Source organism: Ursus maritimus, unplaced genomic scaffold, assembly GCF_017311325.1.
Source record: "Ursus maritimus isolate PB19 unplaced genomic scaffold, ASM1731132v1 scaffold_26, whole genome shotgun sequence".
Taxonomy (NCBI): domain Eukaryota; kingdom Metazoa; phylum Chordata; class Mammalia; order Carnivora; family Ursidae; genus Ursus; species Ursus maritimus.
Genome location: NW_024425119.1, coordinates 36,815,142 through 36,832,700, shown reverse-complemented (window position 1 = coordinate 36,832,700; position 17,559 = coordinate 36,815,142). Strand labels below are relative to the sequence as shown.

Genomic DNA, 17,559 nt, shown 5'->3' with positions numbered 1-17,559 from the left:
CCAACTCAAAACACTGTAAATTCAAACACAATTATATCAAAATTACATTTGATGTAAATTGAATAAATGTACTAGTTTAAAAATAATTTTTCACACTGCAAAGAAAAAGTCCAAGTATATGTTGTTTATTTAAAAAAAGCACAAAAAAAAATCTAAAATACAAGGATAAGTAAGAAAGATTCAATGCAAAAATATGAGCCATATAAACCACAAACAAATGGAAGATGATGTTATATCACTATAAGATAAAAAAAAAACCAGTAGACTTAAAGGTAAAAAGGATACTTTATATGTTCAACTGACCAGAAAGATATAATATCTGTAATGTGCGCTATATATCAATCTTGAAATATAAAAACACAGTATTATAGAACTATAAGGAAAGTCACATCCCTAATAATACTGGGTGTTCTTAACATGCCTCTTTCCATAAATGAAGAATGGAAAAAACAGCCAGTACTGATATGTAAATACAAATATCATGATTAACCATGTTGGCCTGCCATACATAGAAATTTATACCCAACAACTTGAAAATATATATCATCTTCAAATACAAATAGTGTTTATAATATATCATCAGTGCTAGGCTATGAAATAAATGAAAGTGAAAATATTTCAGAAGTTTAAGATTATACAGAGTATATTGTTTCTGCATAATGAAATTAAGTTAGACTTTTCCCCCATTTTTTTTTTTTTAAAGTAACACATATAATGTATGGTTTGTTTCAAGGGTATAGGTCTGGGATTTATCAGTCTTACACAACACCCAGTGCTCACCACAACACATGCCCTCCCCAATGGCCATCACCCAGCCACCCGTTCCCCCTCTTCCAGCAAACCTCAGTTTGTTCCTAAGATTAAGAGTCTCTTATGGTTTAATTCCCTCTCTGGTTTCATCTTGTTTTATTTTTTCCTCTCTTCCCCTATGATTTTTTGTCTTGTTTCTTAAAGAAAAAAAAAAACTGGAAAAACTGTATGTTTTTTGGATACTAAGAAACTTCCCTTCAAGAGAAGATATTTGCAAATGACATATCTGATAAAGGGTTCGTATCAAAAATGTATAAAATTTATAAAACTCAACACACAAAAGCAAATAATCCAATTAAAGAATGGGCAGAAGACATGAACAGACTTTTTCCAAAGAAGACATACAGATGGCCAACAGACACATGAAAAGATGCTCAACATTAGTGATCATCAGCTAAATGCAAATCAAAACTACAATGAGATATCACCTCACACCTTTCTGAATGGCTAAAATCAACAACACAAGAAACAACAGGTGTTGTTGAGGATGTGGGAAAAGGGGAACCCTCTTGCACTGTTGGTAGGTATTCAAACTGGTGCAGCCACTCTGGAAAACAGTATGGAGGTTCCTCAAAATGCTAAAAATAGAACTACTCTAGGATCCAGGAATTGCACCTACTAGGTACTTACCAAGGAATACAAAAATACTCATTTGAAGAAATACATGCACTCCGATATTTATTTGCAGCAGCATTATCTACAAGAGCCAAATTATGGAAACAGCCCGAGTGTCTATCAACTGATGAATGGATAAAGAAGTGTGGCGTATATATTCTTCTGTATTTATATATATGTCTATATCTCTAAATACGTAGACTATATACATTCAAAGGAATATTACTCAGCCAACAAATGAAAGAAATCTTGTCGTTTGCAACAACATGGATAGAGCTAGAGAGTATAAAGCTTAGTGAAGTAAGTCAGGGAAAGATGAATACTGTACTATTTCACTCATATGTGAATTTAAGAAGCAAAACAATCAGGCAAAGGGGAAAAAAAGAAAGAGAGAGGCAAACCAAGAAAGAGACTCTTAACTACAGGGAACAAACAGATGGTTATCAGAGGGAAGGTGGGTAGGGGTATGGGTGAAAAAGGTGATGGGGATTAAGGAGCACACTTGTTGTCATTAGCAAAGGTTGCTGTATGGAAGTCTTGAATCACTACACTGTATACCTGAAACTAACATTGCACTGTATGTTAACTAACTGGAAATTTTAAAAAACTTAAAAAAAAAAAAACAACTTCCCTTCAAAATAATCCATGTATCAAGAGGATGTCATAATAGAAATTATAAGATATTATGAGTTATAATGAAAACATGAAATATCAGAATTGGGAGAATAAAGTTAAATATGGCTTGAAAGAATTTTATGGCTTTAAATGTATGTATTAGAAAAAACAAAAACAAAAATCAATGATCTAAGCACCAGCCCAAGAGATTATAAAAAGTACAATAAATTAAATCCAAAGAATATAGCATATAAAAAGAAATATAAAGAGCAGAAATTCATGAAAACATGCAAGAGACGTGATCATCTAATCATCTTCAACATATTCGTATCTTCGAGATTTCAAGTGATTAGTGATTATACTGACAACCCCCACTCCCCATTGTGATTGCATAAGTAAATACACAATTTGTGCATCTTACACTTTAATCACCACTTTTCTGCAGTTAAGGAAATTATCTGCCTAACTACAACCATGAGGCTTAGCTTTTAATGGGTGGGGTGAGGACAGAATATAGGACTTTGGGTGAACTTGTGAAGTGGGGAAGTAATATGCAACTCTATCATGGTGACAAACTGGAAGGTCTAATACTCTCAAAGAGAGCAAAAGGAACTGATTGTGTCTACTTGAGTTAAAAACAATCTCCTAAATATTTCACCACTAGCCTACTCCACAGCCCCCATGAGTTTGGTTTTATTACCAGAGTCATCAGAAAATCTCCAATAATGAAATTAATATAAAGTCATTTTGACCAGTATTTCTTTTCAGGTGACTAGCAAATGCCAACAAGATGTGAAGAAATGAACTCTCCATCAAATCTATACAAAAATCCCACAGAAAAGTCTGCCAAAATTTATAAACCAATGTTGTAAAACACAAAGGAATAATCCACCATGAGTGAGAGTGACTAGAATTAGAACTGCAAGAGGCTTATGTATCAGAATTGTCAGGTGTGTGTATTTTTGTACACATAATTTTTGACTTATATTTTATATATTTATATATGTTTACATATTTAATGTATACATAATTTGAATATTAATAAAGTATATTTTAAATATATGTTATCTGATTTTAAAAGTATAAAAGATCAAAAGGGCAATTTGAAAAAATACAAAAAGAAGTTCTAGAAATTAAAATACACATTTTAATACATTTAACAAATGAGTCAAGTGAAATATTAGACACAACTAAAGAGTGGTTAAGTGAACTGAAAAAGAACCCTAAGGAAATTAGCTAGAATACTACTCAGAATCTAGGTATTTTCAGATTTATTGCTTTTGTTATAGATTTATCATTTTCAGAAATCCATGTATAATAAAAACAGAATTTTATTTATTAGCCATTCTATTTTTTTTACTCAATCATAACTTTTAAATAGGAATCTTTATGTATTACACTAAAGATTAAAGTATAAGTGGTATACATATAAAATAAGCAACCATGGACCTTGGCCCTTGGTGACACATAATTCAATGGTTCAATATTTTATGTGAGTTACCTTAACGAAATCTCTATCAGTCTTCTCCTTCCATTCTTCACCAAATACAGTAGAAAAGGATCCTAAAGCTAAAAGAATAAATAGTATATTCAGTAAAATGGAATTATTCTTTCACTTAATCGCTTAACAGATATATGTGAAAAAAATAGTAAAAATATATTTAAGTATCTTCTTTGCTAAAAACTATTTCACAGTAAATGATACAAAGTCATGATAATCACTTTTGAAATACAATTAAATTACAGAATTTAAAGAAACTTGTCTTACTATAAACTAAAAATATACAACTAATTTTTGTAACATTTATACAAACAATAGAGAAAAGAAATGAAGAGTACTATAACAGTTACTCTGCATTAAGTTTCATTTGTAGAGGAGAAAAATACCAAAAAGTCAAACTAATGCTATTGCTATCAGGTTGCCAGATTTTTAAAATTTTAAATCTTTAAAACCTTAATAACACCCTACCCCCCAGTCCCCTACAACAAAGGTTAAGGCATAAGTACATGTTATATCATTTTTTCTCCTTTATGTTGCTGGCTCATATGGTCAGTTTATGGGACCAGACAGTAAAGCAGTATGATACAAATGTCTTAAACTGTGATGCAATAAGCATCTGCCTTTACAAATTAGGGAAGTGCTTTCATCAACCATGGTATTAATTCTATAATGAAAGCTACTTCTTTTGGAATACAGAAAGAAAACTATATAGTGGCAACTGATAATAGAAAAACTAGTTTTGTGAACAAAATTCTTTAAAAATCAAAAACACATCCTTGATGGATATGTTGTGACCAGCATAACAAATGGATATATTTTCTGTTGCAAAAAGATTCACTGAATCTTTATAAATCTTATTATGCCTTTAAGTACAGACCTAATATTTCCTTAGTATTGAGTAAAAGTTTACAAAGTATTTAGATTAGAACAAGAATTTTCATTGAAAAAAAATTAAAAAGGATGAGTAAATTTTAACATAAATTAACAATGATATTAATATTGATAATAGGGTCATGAGGAAATGATAAAAGAACAGATGTGAAAGTTTTTAATAAATAAACTGTAGTGACCTAAAGAAGAATTTCATAAAATATCGCACTTACATATAAGTAGCAGCTTAATTAGAAAAATGAAGCCCACATACCACTAAAGAGAAACAAGGTTTTGTTTGTCCTGAAAAAACCTTATAAAGAAAAACTTCACTGGGAAAAGAATACTGGATGGAAATATAAGATGGAAAAATTAAATATTTTGTCAAATAGAATTTTTATTATACTTCTTCAAACACACAAAAAATATAAACATCCCACACTTTATAAAGGAAGTGTCATCTACATTTATCTCATTAAAATTCCATGCCCTAAAAAATAAAACTTCTCAAAAGCCTAACCAAATCAAATATATTGATAATCCTCAAAGTCAAAGGATTTATTTTCCTAATGTAAATCACTGCTTTAAGCACAGGGTCTTCATAAAGTCCCTATGTACTCTGCAACTCTAAACTTCTGACTGTTGGACTGATAGTAATATATTCCCTAAATACCATCTGCTAGATTATTAGTTTTAGATTGCTATACTGCATAATGATTTAGGCTTTTAGATAAATAAAAGTGACTAAAAAATGTATGAAGATAAAAAGAATGACATTCTTCATGCCTCAGTATACTAAAACTGGTAAGATAACTTTTACGTATATATATGATATACATACACACACACATACACACACATGCACATATGTAATCCTTATCCAATGATTAAATGGTCAACACTTAAATTATTCTGGTTTGAGAATATTTAATTTTTCTAAAAACTTCATTTTAAGGTCTCTAAATCTGAAAATTTTTAATTTTATTCTATATTAAATGCTGAAAGATGTCCTTAAAAGATCAAAACAAAATATTAGGAACCACAGAACATGAAAGTGAGACAGAAATCTACCAAATTTAGATCTCCAAAGTTACAATACAAACTGAGAAGTACTTTGTTCCTCCCTCATATAACCAATGAGACTTTCAGGCAGGGTAAGAAACTAATTTTCACTTTTGTTTAAACATTTCAAAATTGTCTTCATACAACCTAAGTACCTGTCAAATTCTAAGGAATCTTACTTAGACAATCCCAAATAAAATTATGTTTGAAGAGTACACTACTTGACCCAAATCAAATTGCAGAAAAATGAACTCATTTGCAAACATGTTGCTATTTAAAGATAAAAACAATAATTGTCATGAATCTATAAAATGTTGAAGAAATTCTCTCTCAAACTATCTCTACTGTGCTATACACATAGTTTCTATATGATAAAAAAATTCCAATATGTCAATACCTTATTCCCCCTCCCCCCCAATATATCTGAATTGTTGAAAAGACATTATGATTATGGGCAGTTTGGTCTTCAACTGCTCAATCTTTTCCTCTGGAGATAGAGTAAATCCTTCTCTCCTGGTGACTATGTGCACCCAGAACTTCCTTTTGATTCATGCTATCTACTCTATTTGGAATTACCCCCATACTTTAACCTTTAATAGTATATACTTCTGGAAAAAAAGAAGTTACAATGGCATTGGAATAGAAGGAGGGTTGATTAGCAAGAAGATATTTTATATCAATAACATTCAGCCAACATATTTTAAAAAGAAAAACCATGAGCAGGAAAAAATTTCAAAACGTATTTTCTAAATCCCTTTCAACTACAATTAGAGAAACAAGCAATTTAGTCTTAAGAATAACCTAGATTTAATAAGAGATAATGTCACAGAAAATAAAGAATTTGACTTACAAAAATCTAAAACTAGCAAATCCTATAAGTAGAAAGGATATGAAATATTTGATAACTCTTATTTTATTTAGGCAGCAAATTTTTAAATACATTGACAAACTATTAAAAATTATAACGACACACCAGGAAAAAAAAAAAATTTCTTCCAGGTCCTGTTTTTTCTATCAAGATTTTGTATCAAACAATCTTCTAATATCAAGAAACCCATATCACTACTCTAAGAAAAATCCAAGATTTTTATTTCAAAAGTTCTAGTGAGATCACTACTATTCAAATATTTGAGGTTAAAAAAACCCCAAACATGATCTTAAATAACACATTTAATATAATAAAAGCATATAAAGAATGCTATTATACCAATAAAAAGTATTTTTACCCTTAAAACCTTTTTTAAAAATCCCTAACACCTTAATAGAATGATCATACAATACATTCAGCTTAAAACTTACTGTCATCAAACACCCCGGCATTAGCAAGTAATAAAGTGATGATTTTAGGGTCTTTTTCAAGTTGCATGACGTGCTTGCTTTCATTTGATAGAAGAGTGCATACATTAATAGCAAAGTCCACTTCATTTGGGAGTCCAGATAACAGTGAAAGCACCAATTTATTATAATCATTTGGCGAATTGAAGTCCATAGATAGCCCATAACTTTGACGCAGATAATCTAAGATAAAAACAAAAACACCTTAAGTATATCAAGGAATAAAAACCATTATGGTTAATATCTTACAAATATAGGATAGAGGTTTGTTTTCCTTTATAAAATTTAAATTGAGTAGAAGTTTAAAGAGTTCAACTTTCTAAATTTAAGTTAAAATTACAGTCTTCAAGAAGTATTAAAATACAAAAAAATGTACTACTATACCCTCTTGGATATCATTACCAAATTATTAACGTATCATTATTTAAACTTACATACTCAACACTTTTTACTCTTATACTTCAAGGGACTATATCTGGTTTTTATATATTATAAGCCAGGGACACTGGTTCCTTTGAAATTTTTAACAATATTATGATTTTAGACACATTGCCTACCTTCTTTAAAACTGTAGGAGAATTATTACTTTTTTGGTTAGATTTATCTCAATATAATCAACACGGTAAACTTCATGCTTTTTAGTTCTGAGTTCTGACAAATGAAATCTTTTAAAAAACCACAACCACAATGAAGATAAAGAATATTTACATCACCCTGAAAAGTTTCTTTATGCTCTTCTGCAGTTAAACCCCTGTTCTACCCACAAACACCGTTCTACTTTCTGTTTCTATAACTTTATTTCAAAATGACAAATAAATGGAATCATATAGTATGTAGTGTTTTTTTTTTTTTTTAAGATTTTATTTATTTATTTGACAGAGAGAGACAGCCAGCGAGAGAGGGAACACAAGCAGGGGGAGTGGAAGAGGAAGAAGCAGGCTCCCAGTGGAGGAGCCTGATGTGGGGCTCGATCCTAGAACGCCGGGATCACGCCCTGAGCCAAAGGCAGACGCTTAACGACTGAGCCACCCAGGCGCCCCAGTATGTAGTGTTTTATATCTGATTTCTTTCATTTAGCAAAGTGCTTGAGGTTAATATCCATGTTGATGCATGTATCAGTGGTTTGTTTCTTTTTAATGCTACAGTAAGGTATAATACAATTTGCTTATCCATTCAACAGTTGAGGGACATTTGGACTGTTTTCAGTTTTGGGGACTTATGAACACAGTTGCTATAAACATTCACATACAGAACTTCATGCAGAAATATTTTTTCATTTCTCTTGGATTGCTGGACCATATGTAAGTGTATGTTTAACTGGGTAAGGAACTGTGAAGCTGTTTTCTGAAGCAGCTTACAGCATCTTGCATTTCCACTGACAACATACAGAGTTCCTGTTGCTCTGCATCCCTGCCAGCATTTCAATATTGTCATTTTAAATATTCTGAATGTGATTTATCTAATGTTTAACAAATATTTTCTCCCAGTGACTTATCTTTTTATTTTCTTGAAAGTGCCTTTGAAGAACACAAGTTTTAATTCTGATAGAAGTCTGATTTATAAATTTTCACCTGTATGGTTCATGCTTTCATGTCCTAAGAAACCTTTGCCTAAGCCAAGGTAACTAAAATTTTCTGTAGGACAATTAATTTAAAACATCTTCAAACTTTGAAGGTAGGGAAGATGGGCTTATAGAACACTTATATATTATATTATCATAAGATATAAGAAAAGTCCTATTTCTAGAAATACTGACTCTTAATTGGGGTAGTGCAGGCCTTGGTAGCTATGGCCTCAGACATATACCCCAAGTACATTTTTCACATAAAGATATAACTAGTTTAATGGGAAGAGGCAAGAAAACAAGAGATAGAAAACTTCTAGATGAGACATTTCAGAAATACATGAATTTTTTAAAAAGACTTTTTTTCAAACCTTGCTAAATGGATTGCAAGTAGAAATCTATTGTCACAACATGCCACAAAAGAAAATCAGACAGGTAAGAAATTTCTTTATTTTCCACTGTAGACAACTAAGATGACACCTCTTCAATTCTAAAATAATTCTAGGAATTTCTCCCTAATATAATGATAAATAAATTCTCAATAGTTATAAATTACTATGACACAGATTCTTTACAATATTTAAAATGGAATAATATATATTCATTTTCTACAATCTTGATAAATAAAATTTCTAATAACAACATAAGATAAACAAAATCTGGAGAAAAAGTAACAAAACTTCTGTGAATATAGGAACAGATTTTGGTATTTCTATACTGAGACACCAAGTCTCAGCAACAGTTAAGCTTGTAGCTTCCACGAAACTTTCACACAACTCTCTTTAATAGAAAAAAATTGGAACCCACATTCAACATCTGTCACAGTCTTGTTTATGTGCCTTCAGTATAACCTTAGAATTGCTGTTGTTCAGCTACTGAAGAATGAAAGATGCCATCAGCTCAATTCAGTGCATTCTTACCTGAATGACTTTGCCAAAGACACACCAATTAAAGTAAAATAAATAAATATGATAATTATGAAAAATTCTTTAATTATGTCATGCTTGGTAAAGATTTCTAAGATAATGTAGGAGAAATTGCTTACAAGAATTTAGGATTTTCCTTCCCTTCCCTTCCCCAAGGAAATATGATTGAACAGCTACAATTTTATAATTGGTATGGGATTAGAAATTTATTTTCAACATTTTCACTAAAAGTTTATACAAACAGATCACTGCTGACAAACTTAATCTGAGGCAATCATTTCTCTTTGTTTTCAGTTTAGAGGAAAGGGAGAATTATTCCTGGAGGGCTGTACACATCTTAGAAATTATACAATGTACTCTTTCCATTATTGGCAGTGATTATATAGTCTGGATGCCTGTTAGAATACGGAGGGTTTAAAGGAAAATCTTTACCTAAATAAAACTGATAAAATTAAAAAAAAAAAAAAAAACTTCCTGTACAAAACTTTTCCAAATTTAAGCACCAAAACTGAAAATGGACAGAGTGCTTGACTTCCTTTTTACCAAACAGATTAGACTGGATTCATGATCACTAATATCCTCGCTAGCTCTGAAATTCTACAATTTCAATTACTTGTCATTTGTCAACTTTGCCTTTCACAATTTTTCTAATAAAGATATAGCATATAAATTTTTAATTTTTATTTTAACTTAAAAATTAATTTTATTTTAATTTTAAAATATAAGAGAAGATGAACAAAAACTTCCTTAATAATCTCCCTATAATTCTGCAGCACTGACTGCATCCAACTCAATACCAACAACAACAACAAAATAGAGAAAGAAGGAAAGCAAAGAAAGGATTAGGTATTTACGGTAAAGAAAATTATGAAAAACTATGTAAAGATATGACAAAACTGTCATATACTGATGCTAGTGTTTAATAATCCTAAAACTCCGGGCAAAATCTGCTCAATATTTTTTGCCACTCAAAGCCAGATTAAGTATCTTCAAGGAAAATCTGGTCCCATATTCTACTGACGTACAGTATCATAACAAGGAAAACTGCACTCCATGCCAAATGTCCTAGAGCTACTGTCAACTGAAATTTATTATTTCAAAATATTGTTTTAGAATAGATTTTAGTATCAACAATACAAATGTCTCAAGATAAATACACTGATCCAAATACATTTGTCCAAACCTACAGACGGAGTAAGGCTGTATGATCAAAGATGTAGTCACAAATCTTCTATAGGTTCTAACTAAAATTTCCTAAAGGCTCTTAAACTACCACTATGTAATTCTAATTTGGTGTTTATTTAAAATACACAGACACACACACACATTGACAGCTATGAAGCTTACTCTATTTACCTTAATGACAACTGAAAAACATCTTAATAAGGAACTTGTTTTGTATATTGATAATCATGTTACTTTTCAGAACACTGTCATAATGTTGCTATGCATCCTCCTTAAAAAAAGCACCTTCAAATTCGTAAGTGCTGCCCTAAAATACTACCTCTTTTCAGTTTGATTTAGATAAATTATAGCCTGAGGTTTCCTAGCAATTCTTTCTTTCTTTCATTAGCCCCCAGTCCTGATTTTGTTAAACATGCTACAAGTTGCATAACTGCTCAGATTCTCCTTTTACAAAGAAGACACATATATAACAGTATATCAGGAAGGAGTTATTCTAACACCAAGTTAAGCAATTCTGTCATTCCCTTAACTTGTATAATAACTATCAATGACTTTCATTAGGCTTCTGAAATACCGGAATTATTTCACATCTTTCTTTTTGAGGTAATCAGTTTAATTAGGGGAGGAAAGAAAAGAAAAAAAGATCCAGAAAAAATTTCATTTTAAACAAGATCAAAAGTAGAAATGGGTCAACTTGGGGAGCTGTAATAGCAGACACCAAACTATATTAAGCTACAAGAATGAACAGTTCTGTTATTACTGTAATATAGGAAAAACACAGAGTTATATAAAGTTGAAAATGGTCTTAAAGGTCATTAGTATAATGTCTCATTCAATGCAGGAATACCCTGTGTAATATTCTTGAATTTAGTAACGGTCATTAGCCCTTTCAGGAACAAAGAGTATATCACATAACAAGTCACCCCATTTTATCTTATCAGCTTAAACTATTAGCAAGATTTTCTACATGGTGACTTGTTCTCCTTTAACCTTGGTTCTTGAGGTAATTAACTACTCATTAAAAATAAAGTGAGATTTGGTTTGTATTCATCACCACCAACTCCCACCCCCATTATACAAAAGCATCAGATGATGAAGCCTCTTTTATTAATGATCAGATTCTAGGAGATTCTGTTTCTTCAGTTATTACAAATTGGGGAAGAAATATGGAGTCAAATTCAACATGAAAGAAACTCTGAAAATAGATAATAGAAAATAAAATTAGTGATACTGACACAAGAATCAATGAAGAATAATAAATATCCAGAAAACTGTAAATTTTATCAACAACATGCCTCTTTTTTAGGCCAAATGTTGCTGCCTGAAGAAAAGAGATGCTCGTCTCTTTAAAGCTTTCTTCCTAGTCATCACAGTCCCAACACTCAAAGCTACTAAACAGAGGAACCCCTACCAACTCTGCCTCACTAACCTTTTTATTAAACTCTCAACCTAATTATTTTCAATTGGAGTCCTGCTCTTTTTAGCTGCAGATTCCTCTATAACTGTTTTAAGAATGACTTAAATGAAAAAGAAAAATCTTATCCTTGGTACCATGGAAAAAAATACTCACATAGTTAGAAATATTTCTGAGGAATTCTGATGCTGGAAATTCCAGTAATCGTAGAAAATCCAGTAGATGCTATCTGAGAATTCTTGGCCTCCCTAATCCTACACAACCTCCTTCTTCTCATTTTAGTGACTATTCAAATTAAACTGACCATTAGTTAAAAAAATAAGGAAAAAACTTCACTTAAAAGTAGAGGTATTTGTAACTCTGACAATTCCTGCAACTAAAAAGAAAGGGCCCTACCATATGCACCCCAATGTTCATAGCAGCATTGTCCACAATAGCTAAATCGTGGAAGGAACCGAGATGCCCTTCAACAGACGACTGGATTAAGCAGCTGTGGTCCATATATACAATGGAATATTACTCAGCTATCAGAAAGAACGAGTTCTCAACATTTGCTACAACATGGACGGCACTGGAGGAGATAATGCTAAGTGAAGTAAGTCAAGCAGAGAAAGACAATGATCATATGATTTCTCTCATCTATGGAACATAAGAACTAGGAAGATCAGTAGGGGAAGAAAGGGATAAAGAAAGGGGGGGTAATCAGAAGGGGGAATGAAGCAGGAGACTATGGACTCTGAGAAACAAACTGAGGGCTTCAGAGGGGAGGGGGGTGGGGGAATGGGATAGACTGGTGATGGGCAGTAAGGAGGGCACATATTGCATGGTGCACTGGGTGTTATATGCAACTAATGAATCATCGAACTTTACATCAAAAACCAGGGATGTACTGTATGATGACTAACATAATACAATAAAAAAAATTAAAAAAAAAAAAGAAAGGGCCCTAATACCAATTAGATGTTGATCTTTGAAAGTTGCATGTGCAAAGTAAAAGGATTAATTCATGGGATAATGTCTATTTTCCTAATTCAGAACTGGACAATCTCCAGTGATATTTACCTGACACACTGTGTTGCTGGTAATTGTAGGAAGATGGAATTGCACCAATAGGAAGCTGTGGCTTTGGATTGCCTGGTGGTACCTCATCATCATCCTCCCCAAAATGATGAACTTTCTCGTACTTTTCTAGGTAACTGAAACAGAAAAACAACACAGCAGAGTTTTAGAAACAGATTTACATCTTGTTTTTTAACTCCTACCACATGTATCTGTTTACCTTCCCCAGCGGCCCTAAATTAAAAAAAATAAGATACCACAAGACTCTTATATTAGTGAAACAGTCACTTCAACAGTGATACTGCAGACAAACTCAATGCAATGCTTCTAAGTGTTTTTATATTTTCAGAAAAGACCACACCACTACTCAAGTAAACATACAAAAGTAGGTAATATCAAAGACAAACACACATACATGAATGGGAGACCATTTGATATATTGATTAAAAAAATGATACACAGTCATTTAAAAGCCAAGTGAAAATGAGAAGATTCTCTAACCCTTGGTCTGCCCCCAGTCTCACTCAGCAGAGATAACCACTCACCAGGTTCACGTGCATACTGGAATACATATATTTTCTGTGCCTAATTTTATTTAACGATATATTTTAGAGATCTAAGTATGTCAATACATTAGTACTGCCTGTTTTTCTTAACAGCTGTATTTGATTCTACTCACACATCATAATTTAACTAGATTTCTAGTGATACATTTAACTACTTTCAGTTTCGCTTTTTTGCGATTACAAATCATGCAACAGCAATAAACTTAATCTGTGCACTTGTTTGAATATTTTCTCTGGACAGACACTGGAAATGGTATGCTCATTCTAAATAAATTCCCATTCAAAAATGACGGCCTAATATATTTTAACGAATTTATAAGATAGTTCCTGTATCCCCTACTGTATTACCATTACTGGATATGATTAATCCTCTTTTTAAATTTTTTATTTTTTTTAAAATTTTGTTTATTTGAGAGAGAGCAAGAGAATGCATGCATGAAAGGAGGGGGAGGAGCAGACTCCCCGCTGAGCAGAAAGCCTGAGGTGGGCTCGATTCCATGACCTGAGACAAAGGCAAACGCTTAACCAACTGAGCCACCCAGGTATCCCTAATCCTCTTTTTTTTTTTTCAAGATTTATTAATTTATTTGAGAGAGAGAGCAGGAGGATGGGGAGGGGCAGAGGGAGAGAATCTACAAGCAAGACTCCCCACTAAGCACAGAGCCCCAGGCTGAATGGATCTCACCACCCACAGGACCTGACCTGAGCCAAAACCAAGAGTTGGACTGAGCCACCCAGGTGCCCCTGATTAATCCTCTTGACATTAATTACAATTAAATTTCCAAATTCTCAATCTATCATCAACTACCAGTTTATAATAAAATTCCCAGGCAAACTTTTAAAATAGTGAAACAACGGGTCAAACCCCTATCAAATACAACACTGTGGCTAACTTGTTACTGTACTTCACAAATCAGAAGCTGAGCTGATTAATACAATAACTTATATTTACCACAGAAAAGTTCTAGATGTGATTATTTTACAGATCACCCCTTTTACCATTCTTGATCTAAGCAGGTACTAAGTCCATTGGTAGCTATTTTCAAAGTCCTACAGCCACCCACCTCTTTGCTTTTTAGTTACAGACAGCTGAGATGAGAAAGTTGGGTTATCAAGGAAGATATACAATGATTTCAGAAGTATTATTTTGAGTATCAAACCTTAACTTTCAAACTATAATTTTACAAATATAAAAACTAATGACATGGTAAATCGTTACTGTTTCTTATTTTCCCCTTTCAGTTTTACAAGGTACAATAATTCACATCTTTTTGAGACTGGAAAGGAATTAAAACTGTCCCTTTCCATTCCTTCTAAGTTCTCCATATAAACTCAATTTGAGCAAGGAACTCTTTGCTAGCTGGCAGTTAGATAGCTAATGAATCAACACTCTACTGTTGGAGATATAGCATATTAAAGCAGAGACGTATGTGCAGATATAACCCTTGAGCATTGAGGAGAGTATGCAGCTGCACACACTTCACCCTGATCCTGGGGCTGTCCCCCAGCAGACAGATTTATAGTCTAAAAACATAAAACAAAAGGATGATTAAAAAGAAGTCGTCTCTCTCCAGCATAGACCCACAATGGACTTAAATAGGTAAAGAAATCAAGACTATTCTTTTTGGATTTCTAATGCAGATCTCATAAAAAGAAGAGTATATATAAATTTAGACATAAACAGCTGCTCAAAAATTACGTGACATATTTTCTGCAAATGAGGGATTACCTACATCACTCAGGCAATAGTATTGACAGAGGTGTTTAGAGAGTCTAGTCTTTCAGAATTGACTGAACTCACTGTGGAATGGTTAAAAACAAACTAAAGATAAATAACCTTTATTAAATAATTTTTATCTAATCAAAACAACAATGAAGATGTAGAATTTTAAAATAAAAATCTTCAATTAGTAATATGTTTAAGATACTTTCTATAAATTTGTTAGTCATAATTGAGCACAGCAGATTTGAAATTTATGTTTTTTATTACAACTGGGAGAGAAAACAATATTACTAGTAAAGAAGGACCATAAATATGATTTTTCCCTCCCAAACACCCAAAATGGAGTACAAGCAATATGGAGTGCTTGACAAGAACACAAGCACTACATACTCATAATAAACAGTGTATTATATACATGAAACCCTTTATAATTCAAATTTTCTTAAAATATTAAAAAAGGACCTCTGGTTCCTTGATACATTCTACCCCCCTTATTCCTCCAAACAGATTGTTTATTTCACCCCCCCCAAAATCTGGGGTTTAGGCAAATTATTATGATTTTTGAAATTTTTATGTTCCTGGCTTGAGGACCAGTCCTTGTTCTCACTGTCATGATTAAATATTTCCAACCAAGAATCAACCTTTCTTAGTTCAACTAAGGATTTGGCACCCAGTTTTGATCTCTTGTCTCTCTCAATAAACAAGCACAAAGTATTTAGCTTTTCATAAAGTTATATACTTCCAAAAACTAAAAAGTAATAACAGATATGAGAAAGCAGCTAAAATACAGAGTTGCATTTCAAAGTGTAAGTTTTCTGATTTAATTCTCTATCATGACCTTGAGCTTATACACTGAGAGATATTCTGTGTTCACTCACTGAATTATAAATGCTAGACTGTATATTTCACTCTCTTTCTTGTCAAAGTCAATGACATCACTTTGAATAGTTAATACATTAACCAAGCAAGTATTTACTGAGCTCTTACAGTAATCTGCCTAGTACACTGCATATTTAACTCAAGACTGGTAAAATACTGGAACCCAGATAGGAACAGATTCAGGTGGGGTGAGTTTTATCTTTTTTTCTTCAACTTGGCATTAACTTACTTTATGGTAGATCCTATGTCATAGGTTATAGACTTGGAGGAAGGCAAATATGAAAAATTGGCATATAATATAGAAATTATTTTAAGTGGTATGGTTTAATTAAAAACTTTAATAAATGTGACCAATACAAATATAATGCAGAGGGGTGGGTTAAGAGTCCATTTAAAATAGCATCAAATAATATGGGCAGTATTATTATGAATATGGGAAAATTTAACCTCTTACAACATCTAACAGATTAAGTACACAAAAAAATAAATTAGGTTGTAGAAGATTTGAGTATAATCACCAATAAGATTGACTTATTAGACATACAATGATTTTCTTTTCAAAACTCCATGGAAATTATAAAACTGACCATATATTAATTCACACAGAACACCATAATAAATTTAAGATTAAATGTTATATAGGGCACATTCTCTGATCACAATGCAGTTCAAAGAAAGTTTTTTTTTTTTTTAAGATTTTATTTATTTATTTGACAGAGAGAGAGAGCATAAGTAGGCAGAGAGGCAGGCAGAGGGAGAGGGAGAAGCAGGCTCTCCGCTGAGCAGGGAGCCTGACCTGGGGCTTGATCCCAGGACCCCGGGATCATGACCTGAGCCGAAAGCAGACACTTAACTGACTGAGCCACCCAGGTGACCCCAAAGTTTTTTCTAAGAAAGAAATTAAACTCTTGGAAAATTAAAAATAACTTTCATGATGTAAAATTCCAAACCTTAAATCTAATGGCAATGACCTTTAAAGTATAAAAATAGAGGAATACAGCATTATTTGTAAGTTAAAAACTTAGAATTTCTGGTATATTAAAAACAACTTCAAGGATCCACAAGACTAAGTTGCAGAACACTTCTTGAGAGAATAATGTGATCTAGTGAAAAGTAGAGGAGATCCTAGGCCAGAAAACATATATAGGAAAGTTCAATTTGGATTTCCTTCAGCCACTAAGGGATGAATAGAAAGTGAGGGTGTACCTGATAATGGGATCCAGAGAGTGTCAATTATTTCAAAAAGAACTTATAGAAAATTCAGTTGAGCTCAGTGGTTGTGCAAGGAGGTAAAGTCCTTTATAAATTTCACCTTACAGGGCACATTCACCCCAATATTTACAGCAGCAATGTCCACGATGGCCAAAATATGGAAAGAGCCCAGATGTCCATCGACAGAGGAATGGTAAAGAAGGTGCAGAATACGTGGACTACA

At 32.4% G+C, this 17,559-nt stretch overlaps 1 protein-coding gene across 1 annotated transcript in view; it reads right to left on the bottom strand.

Moving 5' to 3' along the window:
• ARID2 (AT-rich interaction domain 2) overlaps positions 1 to 17,559 on the bottom strand; it is a 160,077-nt gene that overhangs the window by 63,808 nt on the left and 78,710 nt on the right. Inside the window, exons 4-6 of the mRNA XM_040642361.1 lie at positions 12,960 to 13,093; positions 6,773 to 6,991; positions 3,542 to 3,609 (exon numbers count right to left, since the gene is read on the bottom strand). Of these exons, the coding sequence (XP_040498295.1) occupies positions 3,542 to 3,609; positions 6,773 to 6,991; positions 12,960 to 13,093 (421 nt within the window). The remainder of the gene's footprint in view (positions 1 to 3,541; positions 3,610 to 6,772; positions 6,992 to 12,959; positions 13,094 to 17,559) is intronic.